Here is a 19482-nt window from a genome sequence, read left to right as displayed (position 1 = left end):
CCTCCAAAGCTCAACAGTCATTTCCCCCTGTATGTCATCCATCCATCCATCCTCATGCAGCGCTTCCGCCACCAGGCGGGTGTTCTTCCTCCTGGTGGGCACCAAGGCAAAAACCTCTGGCGCCAACTCCTCCGCTGTGAACCCATCGATCCATCTGCCCCTCCAAAAACAGGTCAAACGCCCGTCTCCCACTGTGAATTTTGCAAGGCTCTGGAACACTCCTGCTGCTTCTGGATCATTCAGCCCAGGCAACCCTTGCCATGGCCTCTCCGGGTCTGTGCGTTTAAGCCGGAGCCAGCGCACTCTAAGGGCAAGGCCCTGCAATCCGAGGTCCTTGACCCCCAGACCCCCAAACCTCTTTGGCTTACAAATGCTCCTCCAAGCAACCAAACATTGACCACCCTGTACTTCATCCTTGCCCGCCCAAAAGAACGCCCTCATCCATTTGCTTATCTCCTCCAATATCCAAACCGGAGCCTCCACCACCACCATTTGGTGCACCGCTCTAGCCGCCACTACTGAATTAATCAGAACAAGCCTTCCCTCTCTCCTCACCAGCCCCCTCTGCCAGGCTGGTACACTCTTGGTGATCTGATCTAGCATCGGCTGCCACTCTGCCTTGGTGAGAGGTCGGAGTGCAAGCTGGAGCCCCAAGTATCGTATCGGGAAGGCTGCCAGCTCACACCCCAGGATCCTAGCCGTCCTCTCCTCCTCCTCTATAGCGCCATGAATCAGAGTGGCAGTAGTTTTTCGAAAGTTCACATGCAGACCTGAAGCTTCTCCAAACAGACTCATGATGTGTTTCACAGCCCACAACTCCCTGCACTCCGGCCTGAGGAAGAGGACCACATCATCCGCGTATACGGAGATTCTCTGTATGGGAGAGATGGAGGCCAGGTCCCCAAATAAGCCTTCCTCCACGGCCTTAGTGACCATCGCGGTCAAGGCCTCCATGGCCGCCAGAAAAAGCATGGATGATGTGGGGTCGCCCTGTCTCAAGCCCCTAGCATGATATATGCGGTCGCCTGGCATTCCATTTACCATCACTTTTGTGTTGGCCGTATATAGTAACATCGCCACCCACTTCAAGTACCTCTCTCCAAAACCCATTCTCCTCAGCACCTCAAAGAGGAAACTCCAAGAGATGGAATCAAAAGCTCGTGCAATGTCAAGTTTTAGGAGCACTCCGGTTTGCCTCCTCATGTTAATCTTCCTGGCCACTTGCCTAACAAGCACAAAGTTATCATGCAAACTCCGACACTTGATGAAAGCCAATTGGTTCATGCTCACAATCTCTCCCAGCCTAGGGCGGAGCCTATTCGCGATGATCTTCGAGAAAAGCTTCGCAAAGCTGTGCACAAGGCTAATGGGTCTATAGTCTTTAATCTCTAAGGCATCCGGTTTCTTGGGGATCAAAGTGATCAGCGCTCGGTTAAGCCTGGCGAAGCCTCTCCCATCTCCCACTCCAAGCTTCATCAGGCCTGCTAGAATATCAAGTTTTATAACTGGCCATGCCCTCTGGTAGAAGGCTCCGGTGAAACCATCCGGCCCCGGCGCCCGATCACTAGGCATCTCACGTATCGTGTTCCAGATCTCCTCCTCAGTGAACATGGAATCTAAATCACTCAGATCCACAGCAGGGATGTTTAGAGTCTCCAGGTTGATAGTGTGCTCTCTAGGATGGATGCTCCCAATCAGCTCCTCATAGGCCTCTGTGAACACTTCATTCTTTCGCTCCTGCGCTGTTACCATCACGTCCTCTACCCTCATGGCCGCAATGAAGTTCATGGTTCTCCTACCGTTCGCCACTGCGTGGAAGAGTTTGGTGTTTGCATCCCCCTCTTGGAGCCATCTTATCCTCGACCTCTGTCTAGCAATAGTGCGCTCAAGGGACGCCATCCCCAGCACCGCATGCTTTAGCGTACTCCTGAACCACCTCTCCGCCGGCGATAAATTCCTCGACTCTTGCGCCACATCCAATCTTAAAATCAGGATGTTAGCCATGGCCATCCTGATCTTAATGTTTCCTACTTTCCTCTCACTCCAAGCCTGAAAATATTCCGCAGCGTTACGGAACAGTGCGTCCAACCGTCTCAAAGGGTCTACAATGCTAGGGTCGCATACCCAAGCCTCCTTCAGAGCCTCATCGAAACCCTCAAGGTTCAACCAGAAAGCCTCAAACTTGAACCTCCTCTTTGGCTTAAAAGCCGCACTCAAAGAAAGGTGGATCGGGGCGTGATCTGAGACCGATGAGGACAACGCCTGCAAGAAGGCGTCCGGGTGCAAAAGGTCCCAATCCACCGAAACTATGGCCCGGTCTATGCGCGTAAGAGTTGGCACCTCTCTCTCGCTACTCCAAATGAATCTCCTGCCGTGGAGGTAGAGATCTTTGATCTCATGCTCCTGTACAAAATGTCTAAATCTCGACATCATAGACCTGTCTAGCCGATTATTGCTTTTCTCCTCCGCAAACATGATCATATTGAAGTCTCCAAGCAAAAGCCATGGCCCCGGACATAAACTCCTCCTTTCACCAAGCTCATGAAGGAAGTTAACCTTTTCCCCTTGCGTTTGTGGCGCATAGACGGTGGTGATCCACCATCTATTATTATCTCTAGGAATCACTTCCCCGGTGATCGCATAGGTATCAAAACTCGCTCTCTCAATGTCCACCATGGACTTATTCCAAGCAAGAAGGATCCCTCCTCTTGTCTCCACCGCAGGCACATACAAATAACCATCAAACGATGGTCCCAAACATTGCATAACCAAAAAGTCATCAATTACATTCAGCTTGGTCTCCTGGAGGCAAACTATACTAACTCTAAGACTAGCTATGAACTCACGCACCGCATCTCTTTTGGCTGGGTCGTTCAGACCACGAACGTTCCAGCACAGAATCTCGAACAAACAAACCATGGAAAGCTAGCTACGCTCCTCCAACCTCAGCACACTACTGCACCGGCATCACGCAGTGCGACTCCCTCTCGAAGCTCGCGGGCAACTCCTTGCCAAAAATGGCCGCTAGGACTCGAAGGTGCGCCTCCCGGATCGGCGAGTCAAAGAACTCCTTGAAGCGTCGAAGATCATCATCGCTAACGGAGAGGTTCTCTGGGCAGAAACCCAAAGCCTTGAGCAAAGAACTCTCCGCCGCCGAGGCCATCTTGACTTGTGTGCCCGCCTTCGCAGCTACCGACCTCCTCGTCACCCTCTTCGGCGTGAAGGGCTCCGCATCCGCCCTCAGACCAGTGGTCCTCTCGAACTCGCTCAACAACGGAGGCGCGAGGGTTTTGAGGATCGAAGCGCAGAAGCTCTTCACTCGAGCCAGCTCCAAACCTTCCCCCTGGCACACCTCAACTGCCTCCACACACTCCTGTGCCGACTCAGTCTGGATCCTCAGCGACTCCTCCTTGCTCGATGTCGACGTGGACCGCTCTGCATCCTCCAACTGACGACCCAGATCCCTAGGGTACATCTGCATCTGGCTGTTAGGCCCTGTATAGACCGTGGTCTCTTTGCTCAGAGCCTCCTGACTGTTGTCCCTCGCTGCCCGCCCAGCCTCGCTCTCAGATGGGACCAAAACAAACTCCTCCTGCGGCCTCCCGTTTGAAACCGAGACACAGAAAAAACCTTCCGGAGCCTCCTGTTGTTTCTCAACCACGCTGCCACGCTCCTCTGCTCCCGCGCCAGACCCCACACCAGGCGACAAAAGGCTGGGCCCGCTGGCAAAAACGGTCGGAGACCAGGAGCTCCCGCTCGCCTCCAACTCCTTGTCCAGAAGCGACATCCGTACCGGTCCCACAGCCTCTGGATCGGCGCCAGGTAGGTGGTCAGACGCATCGGCCCACTCCACCTGCTCAACCACTGCCGCGCGCGAGTCCGGAACTTCCACGTCGCCCCCGTCCCGCAGCGCACTTGCACGCTCCTGGCCCACTTCCTCCGCGCGCGTCTGCGAAACTGCCACGCTCTCCACACTCGGCGGCTCTCTCTCCTCTGCCAGGCCCACCTGCACCACTGCATGCAGCTTGGTCTGTCCTATCCCTATCTCCTGCGGGTCAAAAGAGACTTTCCTTTTTCCCCTCTCAGAGAAAACCTGCTGCACACCGTCAGCCACAACTCCTTTGGCAGAAACGCCCAGGCCCGCCTTTTGACTGGCAACCGCAGTTTGAACCAACGGAGCAGGGCTATCCATGTCCGGCAGGCGCCCCCTCGTCTCCGGCGCCGGCGCCGCCGCGGCCGCCGCCAAACTCCAGCTGGACGCACGATGAACCGCGCCGCCCGGCCCGCGCCTCTGATCAGGGACACCCCGGCGCCACTCGAGGATCCTAGAGGTTCTCCGAGGCATACCGCCCCAGCCTCCTCCGCCATTGCCACCTCCGCTTCCATCAAACTCCCCCAGCCCACCGTGCCCGCCTCCATGCGAGCCCTGGACACGGCCAAGCTCCTGTGGCACATCCTCCTCCACTCGCGCAATGTGAATGAGCACTCGATAATTCAGGGTCCTGATCTCCTCCGACTTCTTAGCTGCCGCAGAAACCACGGCCGCCGCCCTACGCACCGGCGCCGCGCGCGCCCCAGCTCCAGCACCACCAGGGATCGGCTCCGGCACCGCCAACACTCTCGCCACGGGAATAGCCTCCAGGTCTGAGGTCCAAGCAGACAGCTTGAACATCGCCATGTCCGACCTCGCCTTCGTCTCCGGCGCGACCTCCTCCACCGCACAGCTCCTGCCAAGCAGATCCTCCACCATAGAGATGTCCCACGCATGCGGCGGCACCCCTTCAAGCACTAGCGACACCCTGCTTCTCATGGGAACGAGCTCCGCCTGCGCTTGGCGAGTCCAAGGACGGAAAGCCAGAGGCGCGCCAGCGACCAGCACGGGCGGCATCGCCGCCACATGGTTACGGAGCTCCGGCGACTCAAACACAACCAAGAAATCTTCCGGCGCGAAAGCATGCACCGATACCGCTCCCTCTGGCACCCCGCGCCACGTGAGCGCCGCCAACACTTGCTCACCGGAGACGCGAGGCCTTCTCCCTCCGACGGTGGCCACCATGGTGAGCTGGAGCCTCTGCTCCAGGTCGCACATGGCCGCCGTCCTCCGAACCACACACAACAACGGCGCCTCAGCCACCTCTTCCACACCAGCCACACGCACAGGCTCCCGGATCGGCTCAACTGCAAGCGGCGGCCATTCCTCCATGGGCGGCAGCATGGAGACTCCGCGCGTCGGTGGCGGGGGCGGGGGCGGAGCCTGTGCCCGAGGTGGTGGCGGCGGCCGTGGCGGTGAAGGAGGCCTCATGCCCCTCCCAACCTGACGATCTTGCATCTCCCTCTCCGGCGACCTGCGACGGGCCATCTTGGCGAGCGCAAGCTGCCGGAGCTCGTCTTCCCCCGACGGGCTCCTCGGCCGCTTACACTCCATGGCCGGGTGGCCCTTCTGCCAGCATCTCATGCACACCTCCGCGTTGGAGCAGTCCTTCTTGCGGTGGCCCGGCAGATAGCAGCGGAAACAGAGCCCCCTCATCTCCGGCGCCGGCGCGCCCCAGCCCGAGCCACCCGCCTCGTTCCTTGCCTCAAGACGGCGAGTCCACATCTTGCCCCGCGAGGGCTTGGGCAACTCCCAGACCAAGCGGTCCTGCACCCGCGCCCGCCCCTCCGGCTGCACCGGCTCCCTCACCTCCGGCCTCGGAGCGACGCTACCTCCCGACGACGCCGACGAGATCCCCAGGCCGGAGACATGGTCGTCCCGCCGTGGCGACGCCGACGAGGCCTCCGGGCTCTCCGGGGCCCAACGATGCGAGAAACCGGGCGGGTGGGACGCCGTGGAGTCCATGGATGATGGGGAAAGCAGCGCCGGCGCGACGCAGCGGCGGCGACGGCGGCGAGGGTGGAAACCTACCTGCGCTCTCTCTCGCTCCCTACTCATCAGCTTGTAGGTAATGTGTGCTATGAGAAGTGCAAGGCACTTAGCATTCAGAATAAGTGTAAAGCATTCATGTTCAGATTCAGTAGTGGCACCTCACAGTTGGTGGCAGATTTCATACGGGCATACAGTACTAGTAACATCAAACTGGACTTGTTAATGCTGCTCTGCTGATAAGTTCAGGAAGGTATAACAAGCATAATCTTAATCTGGGAGTTGCTGCATGCAGAACGACGGGTTTTTTGCCTGAACTGAACTGAACTGAAGATGTTGTGGAACGGCTAGGTGAAGCAGATAAGATGAGATGAGAGGGAAGCAGCTGCACTACTGGCGGATGTGGAAGAGCTGGAGCTGGGCGTTGTGGAGGATGGCGCGGGTCTGCTCGTTGGCGGCGTCGCGGGCGCGCAGCTCCCTGATCTCCTCCTCCCACTTCTCCACCCTCTCCTTGTGAATCCTGCAGTTTCAGCACCAGCAGCAGATGAGTGAGCAGCCAAAACAAGTGCAGATGATAGGAAGATGCTGCTTGCATTGCATTGCATTGCTGTGGCGAGGATCATTTTGTTTCTTACGTGCAGAGGCGGTCCTCAAAGTCGGCGGCGAGGTCCTTGAACATGGCGCGCCCGGACTCCAGCATCTCCGACACCTGCCATGCCAGCAGCCATTCATAATTCATTCATGTCACCTCACTTCTCCAGCCATCACTTTCAGATCACAGGCTGACTAAGATGGGATCGATGTGGGGTGAAGAGGCGGACCTTGCGGGTGAAGTTGTCGATGGCGAGGAGGATGCGCTGGACGTTCTCTTCCGTCTCCGCCGAACCCACCACCTCAGCCTCCGACGCCGCCACCATGGCCATCTCCTCCCCGTCCGCCTCCGTCGCGGCCATGCTCAAGGCGACCGCGGAGGACGCCGCCGCTCCCCCTCCCGCGCTCCCCTGGCTCGCCGTGTCGTCATCGTTGCTCTGCACAAACGCGTGAGCACAGATTTTACTCGCAAACTAGTAGATAAGAGTTAGTCCAGATAAACTTCACGCTCTAAAACCTGAATTAAATTCCACATGCCACGAGTAGTTTCTGATGCACGGAACAAAAAAATCTCAAGTGCCAGGCTTCCATTACTAACCCCAAACCAAATCGCAAGTGTGAACTGTGAAATTTCGAGCACGAACTGGAAGCCCCAATTCGACTCGAACGCACTCCATCAGCAGCCCCATCCACCCAAAATTCGAAATCCCCCAAAGGCCGAAAACTAAATCGAAAGCCCTGGCCGACCAGGAAATCAACGAACAGCTCGGGACCGAACCGCGTGGCCGACGCGGCCGGCACGCAGAGCAAATCAGCGAAGCAAGTCGAACCTCTCCGGGGAACAACCACACCTCGCGCCGCGCGCGGCGCCAAACCCCTAACCCGAAAAGTGTTCCCGGCGCACGAGACCACCGGGCCCCAAATCCGCAGACGGGTCGGGAACACGAATCGAACAGCGAGATGGGGAGGGGGAGGGGGTGGCTAGTAGAGCTCTCACCGTGGCGGCGGCGCGCATCCGCTTGCTGATCTCCCGCCTCGCCTCCATCTCCCGCAACTTTTCCCGCCTGCTCGCTCGCACACGCCGGAAGCAGCAAGAGTGAATGACAAAGATGGGAAGGTAGAATGGGGGCGTCCGTGTATATATACCAGCGGAAGCGGACTGGCGAGCTCTTGGGCTGGGCCTATTTCTGACGGGCCTTCTTCGGGGTACAGGTTTCAAAGTTTCAAATGATTTTTTGGCCAACTTACACAACACTAACGACTGAATTCTCAAAAAATAAAAAAACACTAACGAATTCGAAAACTAACTAGACAAGCTCTGCTAACCACCCGCCACCGAGAATAAATAATGCACTTTTTAGCTCCAGAATTTTTTACTCTATTATCTTAATACATTTTGAGTTATGCTAAGGTCTTGGCCAGTATAGTTAGAAATTTATTTTAGCAACGAATGACTATGTGGTAGTGGTACAGTATTTGATCTGAAAATTTCTTAGTTGTAAGACACGAGCAATTTGCTATCTCGGTGAGTTTATTTTTTTTCATGGTATAGAAGAAAATATTTGACCAGTTTATTGGTATATGTATTTATTGAGCAACACTAACGATATTAGTCCCGTGATGCACCCTTTGGCTCAAGTTGGTGCCAAGACTAGCAGTGACCGCGAGAGGGGAGCGTACTGTATGGAACGACGGTCTTAACAAGATTATTCACATGGCAGTGACGGGTTGGCTAGCCAGGCTTCAAGTGCATGGAGATGCAGGTGAAAAAAGTGCATACATGCATATGAAAAAAAAAATCCCGGGAAGACGGAAGTATGACAACTGCAACAAAATTATTTATATACACAAAATGAAAGCATGTAGAGGGAGGAGCGACTCTAGGCCTCTAGCATCCTGAAAAATGATATTCTGGGCACACATTATGTTCTGGATAATTATATAGGTAGAAACTTGCTTCATGTCACCCCAAGTTGACCCAGCACACAACAAGGATAAATTCGCACCTGCATGTTGCGAAAACATGTACAGAACTTCCCAAATTTTTGGAAGTCCAAGCTGGTTTTTAAAATGAGCTTCTGGCTAAGGACTGACAGTTCACTCAGCTAGTAGCTAGGCTAACGAAACATCAATCATTACTTTGGGTCACAAGACAAACTAAGAATCAGCTGGCATTTTATAGTGGTCACTTCATGTGCATGCCATGGAACCTCAGGCTTGAAAGAATTTTGAAATGTAACAAAATACATATTATTGCTATCTGGGCATCATCAGAGGTTTGGATGAAAAACCATAGACTACGGCAAACTATCTGACCTAAAGGAAATGAGACTAAAACTCGACAGAGGTTTCAGCTGAATTTTCAAGGTAACATTGCGGTCCTTTCGCGGTACACCATATCTAAGGTACTAGAGGTGATTGGCGGCTTGATAGTTCATCTTCCTCCTACTTAGGATTTTGGGAGGATCAAAATTCACAACTTCCGTAATATTAGGGCCAGTATTGAACATGAGATAGAACGCAAAAAAATGCATCGCTGCCAACTGATTTTGTCTCTTGCATCCTTATGCTGGGATGTAAGATTCTAACATGATCTGTGCAGGACGCGGTGATGTGACCTCGACAAGAAGAAATGTGAACTTCCATGTCCTGTCAGAGTCGTCTTTAAACATCTCAGCAAACACCTTTCCAGCTCCATGTGGCCCTCGGATAAAAAAGGCTACCTGAAATGATGCATGTGAATTTCAACTGATCAGCCAAGTTAAAAGAGCTGCAACACAACTATGTAAAGTGCATAAATTCGTATCAAATGCCATCCTAGTTCCCCTTTCCCAATTAGCAAAGCATCATCTGAAAGCATATAAACTTGCCAAGGCCCATTACATATGAGAACTCTCTTTACTTTTAAACATTATTACTGTTGATCATGACTTTGGACTCCTTTTAGTAAAATCCTGTTAGCTCTCATCTTAGTTCCTCTCCTTATGTTGCCATTTGCAAGCAGGTCGTTCGCTCATTACCATAATGCTGCTAACGCACCATCAGAGAGGAAGTGTCACACTAACTATTGCAGCTCCTCACAGCAAACCATGTCCGTTTTCATTGACTTAGCTGCCGTAATCTTGATGCACAAGGAAGCACATAATTGAAGGGCGCACAGCAGTAGAGAGTAGAGACAGGAATTTATGCTACCTCCACATGTTCAACACCGTCCTCATCTGTCCAAACCCTGTTTTGTATGCGCTGCCGAGCTGCACGGTTTCTGGATTCCGTACCATAACCAGTTACTGGGTAACCAATTTTTGCCGTAACCTAAAAAATCATGCGAATATACAAAGTACAATAAGAGAGGAACAACAGCATGCCAGGGGAAAATAGAAATAACATTAACACCCACAAACCTGACTATCACTCTGAACTCTTGCTAGAGCTTTCCCAAAAATCTTGTACCTGTGCAAGAATAGCAACGTTAAGCAATCTCCCATTCAGATTGCACAGGGCTACATGCATTTTCCAGAAAGATGAATGCCGTAAACCACATAGGGAAATTAGCCATAAGGCAACAAGAACAACCATGCCATGTACAAAGATCGAGATGTTTAAGCATACAAAAACTTCTTATGTGATACACAAGATAATAAGAATATCAGGCAGCACGATTATCAATAAGTATGCAAAGATTAACAACGTGCTAAAAAAGAGTTAACAATCAAGTTATTGCTTTGTCATCTTCAAGGAGAACCCAAGTACTGGTTAAAGTATGCCAAGAGATGCAAACGACGTAGCTTTGGTTATCAAAGAGCGCATAGTTTGCTGCAAGTCTGAAGCGTCTAGTATATCAACCAAGTGACGAGGGGTGGCACAAAAGTACAAAACCAAGAGAAGAAATAGTTACATGTTGGTAATAAACAATCAGAGGCAACCAGATTAACACATAACATTAGCTGCCATAAAATTGTAGAATTCAGAGATGTAGTGTTACATATTTTAATATGAGAAAGGCTGCTACATAATTCAATTAAAAGAGTATATTTGGTAGACATAAGGTGATGTGCGATGTGCCATTGAAGACGATAACAGGGACAAGGTAAACTGATGTACCAGCAAGAGCATGGTGGAGGGTTGGGGAAGTGAGATAGGAAAAGGAGAAAAAAGATTAGTTATTTAGTTGTGGGTCCCACCTTGGAGTGTTGTACGATAGATGATAAAAACTGAAGACAAAGCAAATTTAGCGTCTGCCTGATGTGGCACTTCATACTTCATAGGGCTTGGACATATTCCCAACACTTCAGATGCTCTTGCTAGATAGCTTGTAGTGCTTCTCTAAATATAGTAACTACTGTCTTCTCTAAAGTTGTGGCAAGCCATAAAAAGTGTGGCCAAGAAATTGCCCCAAGATTTGGCAAAAGTATGGGCCTATGACAGGTGGGGCAGGCTACTAAGAAGGCGTTTCATGCCACAACTGTGGCAGTGAAATAAACAGCTGCCACACTTGCGGCAAAGTTTGGCAAATGTGTGCTATGAACTAAACATGCTCATATGTATTGCCATGTTTCTCACAAATCATGTCATTTGGCATCCTTAAGCTCAATTGAAAGAATGCAAAATACATACTCTTTCGGTTCAAAAATAAGCTCTTTGAAAACAGCATATCCCGCCATCGCAGCAACTCCAAGCCCAGCGAGTATTACAACACTGTAAGAGGCCCCCTCAGCAAATGTCACTGGCTTCTCAGGTATATTATAGGTAGGGGCATCAAAGGGATCTTCAGTTGTTGTCAAGTCTGTTTTCTCCTGAGGATAAAGAGGGCAGTGTTCTATAAGCAGTAGGAAAATGATCCAGCATGACATGCACCGTAAGGAAAATATATTCATGACATAGGGAACAAAAAACAACTAATAAAATATAAAAATATAGTTTACAGATAATTTACAGTTTAGATGTAGTTATGCACGAAAATGGGCCTCAAAAGAAGAAAATGAAGGTGTTAGGTGATTAATATTGTTGATGGAGAGCGAATACACAATACTCAGCTCTTGTACACCAAAATGTTGTCGGATAACAAGAAGAGGGAACACACAAGACTCGAGACTTTCTGATAAACCATAGTCTATAAGTAACCCAATTAGTTTGTCCTATGAGATCAATAATTCATGCCTCAAGAAATCTGGTGTAGGTAAAATGAAAGATAATAAACCAAAAAAGACGATAAAGCACCAAGCAATTACCTACACTGATAACACAAATGACAAATGCAGAGATTCTACTCAGTACATGCATTCCAGTGGCAATAGATTAATCCGTAACAATCTATTCTGGAAAATGTAAGGTCAAAACCCTAACTCATGTACATTAATCAATAGCGATGCAGGAGCTTCCTGATGCACTGATCCCAACAGAATCAAACTTATGAAACGAAAAGAAACATAGTAAAGCTTATGCATGTATGCGAGAGTGATCATTAGTCACTACTACAAATGGTCACAACGTGGCATAGACGCATGGTTAATAATATGGCATACTCCACAGTACACAGACAAATCATAGTACCATATTAAAAAAACGGACAACATTGTCAATGCTCAAAATTATAACAAGAGTCACCACAACCAAGAAAACATAGAAGAAACCCGTATTGCATAATTAGAATAATTAAATCAGCAAACAGAAATAGAACTAGCAAACCTGCTTTGGTTTGTTTTCTGAAGCTTGTGTGGAGTAAGATGCACATGGCCTTATTGAAGAAGGAAGAACTTTGCGGTACTCTTTACGCACTGCCAGAGAACCTGAACGGTTTGAACTGATCATATACCACCTTGAATTTTGTAAAGATGATGCTGGAATGTTTACCCAAAAAGAACCCCATCAGCATTAAATAAGGTCATAGGATGCACAATATTGAAAAAATCCGTCAGTCCAGATTTAACAACAGAGTACACGATTTTTTTTGTTACTTTAACACCTTTATAATCAGAACAGAGAGAAATTAACATGGACGACCCAACTTAATTGAAGGACACAAGTAGAATAATCATAGTATGTTGGTATCCAACTATCAGTAGCTCACTGGAGAAGGCAAATAGATTTGATGAATGGAAGATTATTTTATACTTGTAGTATTGCAACCATCAAATAGTTCCAATGAAGATTCACTAATCAGGTATACAGAAGCTATTTGTACTGATTCTTTTGGTGAAATTAAAAGATTAAACACACATATAAGGAATAAATTATGCATAGACACATGGTAATAGCCGAATATTCCATTATATCCTAGATCATTTAAAGCTAAGAGGTGTTAGCAGAAAACAATAAAATCCTGACTAGAAGATGTATTTGTTCAATAGTTCTTCTGGCAGAAATGAGTAGTATGTATTGCATGACCACAAGACAAAAAATTACTGTGTCCATGTGCTTCTTGCTATAGTTTAGCCTTCAGTTAAATCAGAAGAAATACTGCACGAATGCAAGCATGCGAAGAATAACAATTCTCACATGTATAAGAAAAACATACCATGTGCATTTTGGCCAGACTTCAGAAAAGCTTCCCTAAGTCCACCAACTGTTGTCTGCTTGCCTAACCCTATAAATCATTAGTAATAATATGAGAATCCAGCTGTTGAGTACACCAGAAGGTTATCATGAAAGGAAACAGCCCAAAAGGGCAACAAATATAAACTTCTAACCGTAACAGTTGGCAGTAAATAGGGAATGGGGAACTATAGTCTCTCTTTTTGCTGATCGAACAAGAATATGTGCAACAAGATCGATAACATTCAACAATTCAGTTACGCCTAATGATAAACTGAAGAATCGCAGCAGTATAATAGTATAACTGCAATAACTTTGAATGGTGCTTACCAGGGTGTTAATATAACTGTACTTGGCTTTCTTTAATCTGTACTTGGTAAAGATTAAAGTTCATTATTTTCATGTTATAAAGTTTCTCGTGTGTACAGGTAGAGCAAGCAAGAACCAAGATGGGGAAATCGACGGCCCCAGATCAGGTTAAATCGAATATTTGGGCTGATAAATAAGCCCTGGCTAAAGAACCCCCAGCAAAATACAGGGAAGGGAGACTGCTACCATGCTACTAGGACCTAAATCTGTAGAGGCGACCAACGCCTGAGAGTGGTTACAGGGAAGAAAGGGGCGAGGGGAAAGGGGAAGGGGGAAGGGGAAGCAAGAATCGTACCGGGGACGAAGAGGTTGGGCAGGGCGTCGGCCTTGGCGGGAGGGGTCAGCAGCTTCCGTGGCACGAGGGCCGAGATGGAGGACAGGCGCCGGGATCCGGCCCTTGCCGCAGCCGCCGCCATCGCCGCCGGGATGTCTTCGCCGTGGACGGGGGTTAGGGATTTCCTGCTCTGTTCTTCTGTTCCTTGGAAGGGGGGTTTAGAGCGTATTCCGGGTTTTTTTTTTTCTTTTGAGGGAGGTTGAGCCCTGCAAAAGCCGTAAGCCCAGACAAAAAGCGCAAAGCCAAGCCCATGTCTTGGCCCAGATTGAAGAGGGCCGCTGCTACCCGTCGTCTTCATCGCTGCCTCTGCTCACACATAAATTAGATCGTGATGAAAGCTTAGGATAGAGTTGAGTGGGACTTTTCTAGGCAGTGGGTGGATACGGTGATGAGGGGAGTAAGATCGGTTTCATTCTCGATCTTATTTAATGGAGGAAGAACGGAGAATTTTAATCCTACAAGGGGTATCCGGCAAGGACATCCCATATTTTTGCTTGCAGTGGAGGAATTATCGTGTTTCCTCCAACACAGAGAGACATCGGGCAAGGGTTTAGTGGTGGCGGATTCAGCGCCATCCATTAATCATCTGTTATTTGCATACGACAGTCTTCTTTTCTTCAAAGCAAATCAAGAAGCAGTTGTTGAATTGGATGAGACACTACAATTATACTGTGGTGCATCCGGACAGCGGATCAATAGAGATAAGTCCTGGATTTTTTTTCAGTAAGGGGTGCCGCTGAATTGAGGGAGGAGGCGAAAGGAATTCTTCAAGTTACAAATGAGTCTCTTAATGATAAGTATGTGGGTTTACCATCTGATGTTGGGAAGTCCAAAAATGGTGCTTTTAAATATTTGAAGGATAGAATATGGACGACAATACAGGGATGGATAGAATTAATTTTATCTGTGGGGGCAAAGAAGTGCTTATTAAATCTGTTGTACAAGCAGTCCCGGTCTTTGCTATGTCCCGTTTCAAGCTTCCTCGAGGCCTTTGTGAGCATATCAACACAATGATCAGAAAGTTTTCGTGGGGGAGTAAAGATGGAAAAAGGAACCGACATGGGTGGCATGGGATACCAGCCAAAATATATGGGAGGCCTTGGCTTTAGAGATTTGGAGATTTTCAATCTTGCAATGCTTGCTCGACAAGCGTGAAGAATTTTACAAGATCCACAAAGCTTAAGTGCATACATCTTAAGCTTAAATACATATGAGGGAATTGGGGTATTAAAACAAGGGCTCACCAAACGGATTGGTAATGGAGCTTCTACCAACATCTGGTCTCATAACTGGATCCCCCGTGATGAGCATCTGCGTATGACAATGAGTAGAGGTAACTCAAATCTCGTCAAAGTACATGAACTGATAGATCACTCATCGGCCTGTTAGCGTGATGAGGTTCTGCATGCCTCATTTTTTCCTTTTGATGCCCGGATAATCAAGTCAATTCCGTTGAGTTCCATAAATCAAGAGGACTATTGAGCCTAGCACTTTGAGCGCACGGGTCTTTATACTGTCAAATCTGCATATCGTATGTTGATTCAAACGAAGAAGAGGCGGGAAGATTGGATGAACCACAGGTCATCCTCTTCTACAAATGTGGAGGAGGGGAATAATTGGTGTATGCTTTGGAATGTAAAGGCCGTCCAAAATTCACAACTTTGCATGGAGACTAGCTAATCATAGTTTACCCTCTGCTGATGTTCTCCATAGCCGGCATATGTCAGTGACGTCAAGATGCAGTATTTGTAATGCGATGGAGGATACAAGGAGTCATTCTCTTATGGACTGTACTATGGCCAGATGCGTGTGGGCTCTTGCAGATGAGGAGGTGACGGAGCACATGATTTCTAATCAAGATTGTGATCCTAAAGGGTGGCTATTTTCCATGATGGAGACAATGGATCATGACAAATTTATATGGATGTTGGTGACATTCTGGGCAATATGGTCGGTGCGCAGAAAGGCAATTCATGAACATATTTTTCAGTCCTCTCTAAGTACATATGAGTTCATAAGGAGGTTTATGTCTGATCTTGGTGTTATTCCAAAGGAAGAAGATGAAGGCTCAGGGAAGGGAAGTGTTGAAGAGATGGGTGGCTCCACCTAATGCTATTCTGAAGTTGAATGTGGATGCAACTGTTGATAAGCACAATGATCATGGGGTTATCAGTGCGGTATGTAGGAATTCTGAGGGCTAGTTTATGGGAGCATCGGCAAGGACAATTGATGGTCTCTCTGATCCTACTGTGTTGGAAGCAATGGCTTGTGTTGAGGCTCTCTGTTTACCTGAAGATTCAGGTGTGACCAATTTATTGGTCTCGTCTGATTGCCAGGAGGTGATTGAGATGATGAAGATAAATAATCTTTGCAGATATAGTGCAATCCTGAAGGAGATTGTGGATAGATCTAGTTATTTTGAGTCTGTTAATTTTATTTTTTAAAGTAGGTGTAAGGGTATTTTACCCTTATCCATTATTTTGGTAACGATGACACCGTGCTAAAGTATTTGGCCTAATATGTTTATAAGGATAATCTCAGGTATTAGGCAATGAGGCGTAAATGGTGTATCAAAGGAACAAGAAGGCTAAAGGAGACCCCCCACTTCAACAACAATCAAAAAGGGGTTACAGGAGAAATCCGGTCTGCAGCCCGGTCCAACCGGGCCAGCAACTGGCCAGTCCGGCGTGCTGGCCGGTCAACCGGGCGCCAACCGAGGTCCAAACGAAGAGCCAGCAGATCCGGTTGCCGCCCGGTCAGCCGGACTACAGACCGGCGCATCCGGCGCTCCGTCCGGTCGACCGGGCGCCAACCGGGCGCCAACCGGCCTCCAACCGAAGGAGCTCCAGGACGTCGCAAAGGGAATTCGGTCGCTGGTCCGGTCCAACCGGTCTGTGGTCCGGTCAACCGGGTTTGTCGAGGAAAATGCTGAGGTGGCAAGTTGCAACGGCCAGATTTCGAAGAATACTATAAATACCCCTTCTCCTACCTTGGAAGGAGTAGGCAACACACTACAAGCTGTTCTTGAGCTCTCTCTCTCTTACTCCATTATTAGAAACACCAAAAGCCTCCGATCTCCCTCCTCCTCCATCCAAACTCAAATCCCTCCGGGGAATCACTAGAGGAGGACCCGATCTACTGTTCTACCAAGCCAAATCTCATTCCCCCTTGTATTCATCGAGAAGCTTGCTTCCTAGGGTTCCTTGGAAACCCTAGGTGGGCAAGAGGAGTCCGGAAGCATCCGGGTTGTGGATTTGCTCCGGGCAAGATTGTGAAGGTTTGGAGGCTACCTCAAAGTCTACCACAAGTGAGTGTGCTATTCCTTCGTGGGATAGGCTCCGGAGAATAGGGTGAGCCTTCGTGGCGTGGAGAATCCTTCGTGGGACCTCCACCCCTCCAAACGTGACGTACCTTGTTGCAAAGCAAGGGAACACGGGAATACATCCTCGTCTCCGCGTGCTATCGGTTATCTCTAACCGAACTCCTTACTTGTGATTTAAACTGCCTGAGAGAGCCTTCGTGCTCGAGATAGTTGTATCTTCATATAGGTTGCTTCACCTAGTTTGCATTAGGCTCACCTTTATATTCCGCAAAGCCTAATATTGCAAAGAAAGGATTAAAATCTGTAGAAACCTATTCACCCCCCCTCTAGGTTTACCATCTCTATACTTTCAATTGGTATCAGAGCCTGGACTCTTCTTAAGGGCTTCACCGCCTTAAGAGTGAGATGGAAAAGCTATTCGAGGGTCTAGATGAAAACTCTAACCTTTCGGTTAAAGAGATGAAATCTAGATTCTTGGCATATGATGCCGAGAAGAAGAAAAAGGAGGATGAGCTACAAAGCCAAATGGCAGAGATGTCTACCATGCTTAAGAACTTGACTAGTGGGCCTCCTAGTACGGCTTCGGCCTCACTAGGGAGCTATCGCGAAGTCAACCATGACTATCCCAAAAACGCTTCACCCATGCCTCATATGAACCATAGTGGGAATGTTCCCCATTTTGATGGAACTCACTTTCCTTTTTGGAAATCTTCTATGGAATCTCATATTCGCAGCTGCAGCGTGGAGTTGTGGGAGATCATTGTTCATGGATACCGGGAGCCACAAGATCCCATTCGGTTGACCTCCACCGAATTCTACAACCGTCAACTCAACGCCTCCGCCCGTGACAAGATTAGGAGTGGCATCAACCGCAAGCTCCTTGATCAAGTCAATTGCATAGAGTCCGCTAAAGAGTTGTGGGATCGAATCGTAGTACTCCAAGAGGGAACCGATTTGATCCAATCCGCTCTTTATGAGACCGCAAAGCAAGAGACTCATCAATTCATGATTCGAGAAGGAGAGTCCGTGGCCGATGCTTATGCAAGACTCGGTGCTCTTAGAGTAAGGGTCAAGGGACTCGGTGTTGAGAAGTACAATGACGGCTTCGAGATGAATGAAGCATTCATAAAGTCCAAGGTCATTGCTATGATTGCCGTCAAACAAAAGACACCAACCTTGCACTCAACTTGCAAATCATGACCAAGAGTGCCGACCTCAACTCCGATGATCTAGTCTCCTATGTGGCCGCCAATGAAAACATGGCCAAAGCGGGAAAGAGGCTCATGGCAATGAACCGTGTTGATGAAGCCTCACACAACCATGAAGCGCCACACAACCTTGCTCTCAAAGCTAGGGCCGATCATGAAAGCAAGGAAGACTATGAGATTGAAGAAGAGGAAGAGATGACTTCAACTAGTGACATGGCTACCGACTTTGCTTTCTTTGCCAAGAAGTACAAGGCTAAGTTCCCTATGCTCCTCAATGACAAGAAGAAGAAGAGAACTTGCTACAATTGTGATGAAGATAGCCACTTTGCAAATGAGTGCCCTTATGAGAAAAGGGTGGACAAGCCAAGATTCATCAAAGGGGTCAAGCCAAGATTGAAGCCAAACCCAATCAATGATCGATACAAGAAGAACAAGGGAAGAGCCTTTGTTGGGGCCGAGTACTTGTCCGATGATGAAGAGGAAGATGAGGAGAAGGAGGCTGGGGTGGCCGGTTTGGCTTTCTCTAAGCCCGGGTCACTCTTCACATATGACTACTGCAAGGACTACTCCACGGAGAATGATGTTGGATCCTCCTTCATGGCAAGGATAACTCAAGATGATGACTCCGATGACTCTACCTCATCTACAACCATTGGCTCTTGTCTTATGGCAAGGGAAACCAAGGTAATGGAACCTCCACCTTCCCTATCTAGTGTTCTTGATGATGAGAACGAAAATCAAGATGAATTAATTGTGCTTAAGGAACTCTATGATGTTAGATGCACCCTTCGTGGTGAAGCTCTTGTCAAGTTTGATTTCTTGATGGACTCACTCAAAGAAAAGGATGAGTCCATTGAGGAATTAGAATATCATTTGAATGAGAAGGAACGGAGATTCAATCTCCTAAGACAAGAGCTAAAAATCGAAAGGTGCATATCTCAAGGCCTTAAGCAACAAATTGAAACTTATGAACTTGATAAAGTTAAGGACCTAGAAACTATTGATAGGGCTCAATTATTGACCCAAGAGCTCAATGCCTCAAAGGAGGAGCTTGAAGTTGCTCATGCTTCTCTCACTAGGGATCTTGACCACCTTGAAAGAGCTAACAAGCTTGTCAAGGATGAGCTCAAGAAACTTGGAGAGAACCATGATCTACTTCAAGAATCCTACAAAAAGGCTCTTGGATCAATGAAGGATCCCATTGATGTTGAAAAGCTTGCTTGTTCCTCCACTTCCTTTACTAGTGAGCATGCTAAACTTGTTGAGA

The 19482-nt window shown here is 48.6% G+C and overlaps 2 protein-coding genes across 2 annotated transcripts; both read right to left on the bottom strand.

Moving 5' to 3' along the window:
* Positions 1 to 6179: 6179 nt before the first annotated feature.
* On the bottom strand, positions 6180 to 7556 carry LOC127338507 (uncharacterized). Its single transcript, XM_051364590.2, has 4 exons — positions 7449 to 7556; positions 6682 to 6888; positions 6496 to 6569; positions 6180 to 6380 (listed from the first exon to the last, which is right to left on the bottom strand). Exons 1-4 carry the CDS (start codon positions 7494 to 7496, stop codon positions 6251 to 6253), a joined length of 459 nt encoding a protein of 152 aa, XP_051220550.1. The 5' UTR covers positions 7497 to 7556; the 3' UTR covers positions 6180 to 6250.
* Positions 7557 to 8677: 1121 nt separating this feature from the next.
* On the bottom strand, positions 8678 to 13860 carry LOC127343149 (probable mitochondrial import inner membrane translocase subunit TIM21). The gene is made up of 7 exons (XM_051369263.1): positions 13647 to 13860; positions 12966 to 13034; positions 12137 to 12288; positions 11066 to 11244; positions 9853 to 9901; positions 9644 to 9763; positions 8678 to 9174 (listed from the first exon to the last, which is right to left on the bottom strand). Exons 1-7 carry the CDS (start codon positions 13765 to 13767, stop codon positions 9016 to 9018), a joined length of 849 nt encoding a protein of 282 aa, XP_051225223.1. The 5' UTR covers positions 13768 to 13860; the 3' UTR covers positions 8678 to 9015.
* Positions 13861 to 19482: the final 5622 nt, after the last annotated feature.

This window comes from Lolium perenne, chromosome 3 (genome assembly GCF_019359855.2).
Source record: "Lolium perenne isolate Kyuss_39 chromosome 3, Kyuss_2.0, whole genome shotgun sequence".
NCBI classification, from domain to species: domain Eukaryota; kingdom Viridiplantae; phylum Streptophyta; class Magnoliopsida; order Poales; family Poaceae; genus Lolium; species Lolium perenne.
This window is presented reverse-complemented; position numbering and strand designations above follow the sequence as displayed.

Bases quoted from the DNA above. Each gene is read 5' to 3' on its own strand.
- LOC127338507 (XM_051364590.2), bottom strand. From the start codon at position 7,496: ATGGAGGCGAGGCGGGAGATCAGCAAGCGGATGCGCGCCGCCGCCACG. The intron at 6,889-7,448 runs GTGAGAGCTCTA...GCGTTTGTGCAG, and splicing joins GGATGCGCGCCGCCGCCACG to AGCAACGATGACGACACGGC. The intron at 6,570-6,681 runs GTCCGCCTCTTC...CTGGCATGGCAG, and splicing joins TCGACAACTTCACCCGCAAG to GTGTCGGAGATGCTGGAGTC.
- LOC127343149 (XM_051369263.1), bottom strand. From the start codon at position 13,767: ATGGCGGCGGCTGCGGCAAGGGCCGGATCCCGGCGCCTGTCCTCCATC. The intron at 9,764-9,852 runs GTTTGTGGGTGT...ATGATTTTTTAG, and splicing joins GAGTTCAGAGTGATAGTCAG to GTTACGGCAAAAATTGGTTA. The intron at 9,175-9,643 runs GTAGCATAAATT...GCATCATTTCAG, and splicing joins ACGGTGTTGAACATGTGGAG to GTAGCCTTTTTTATCCGAGG.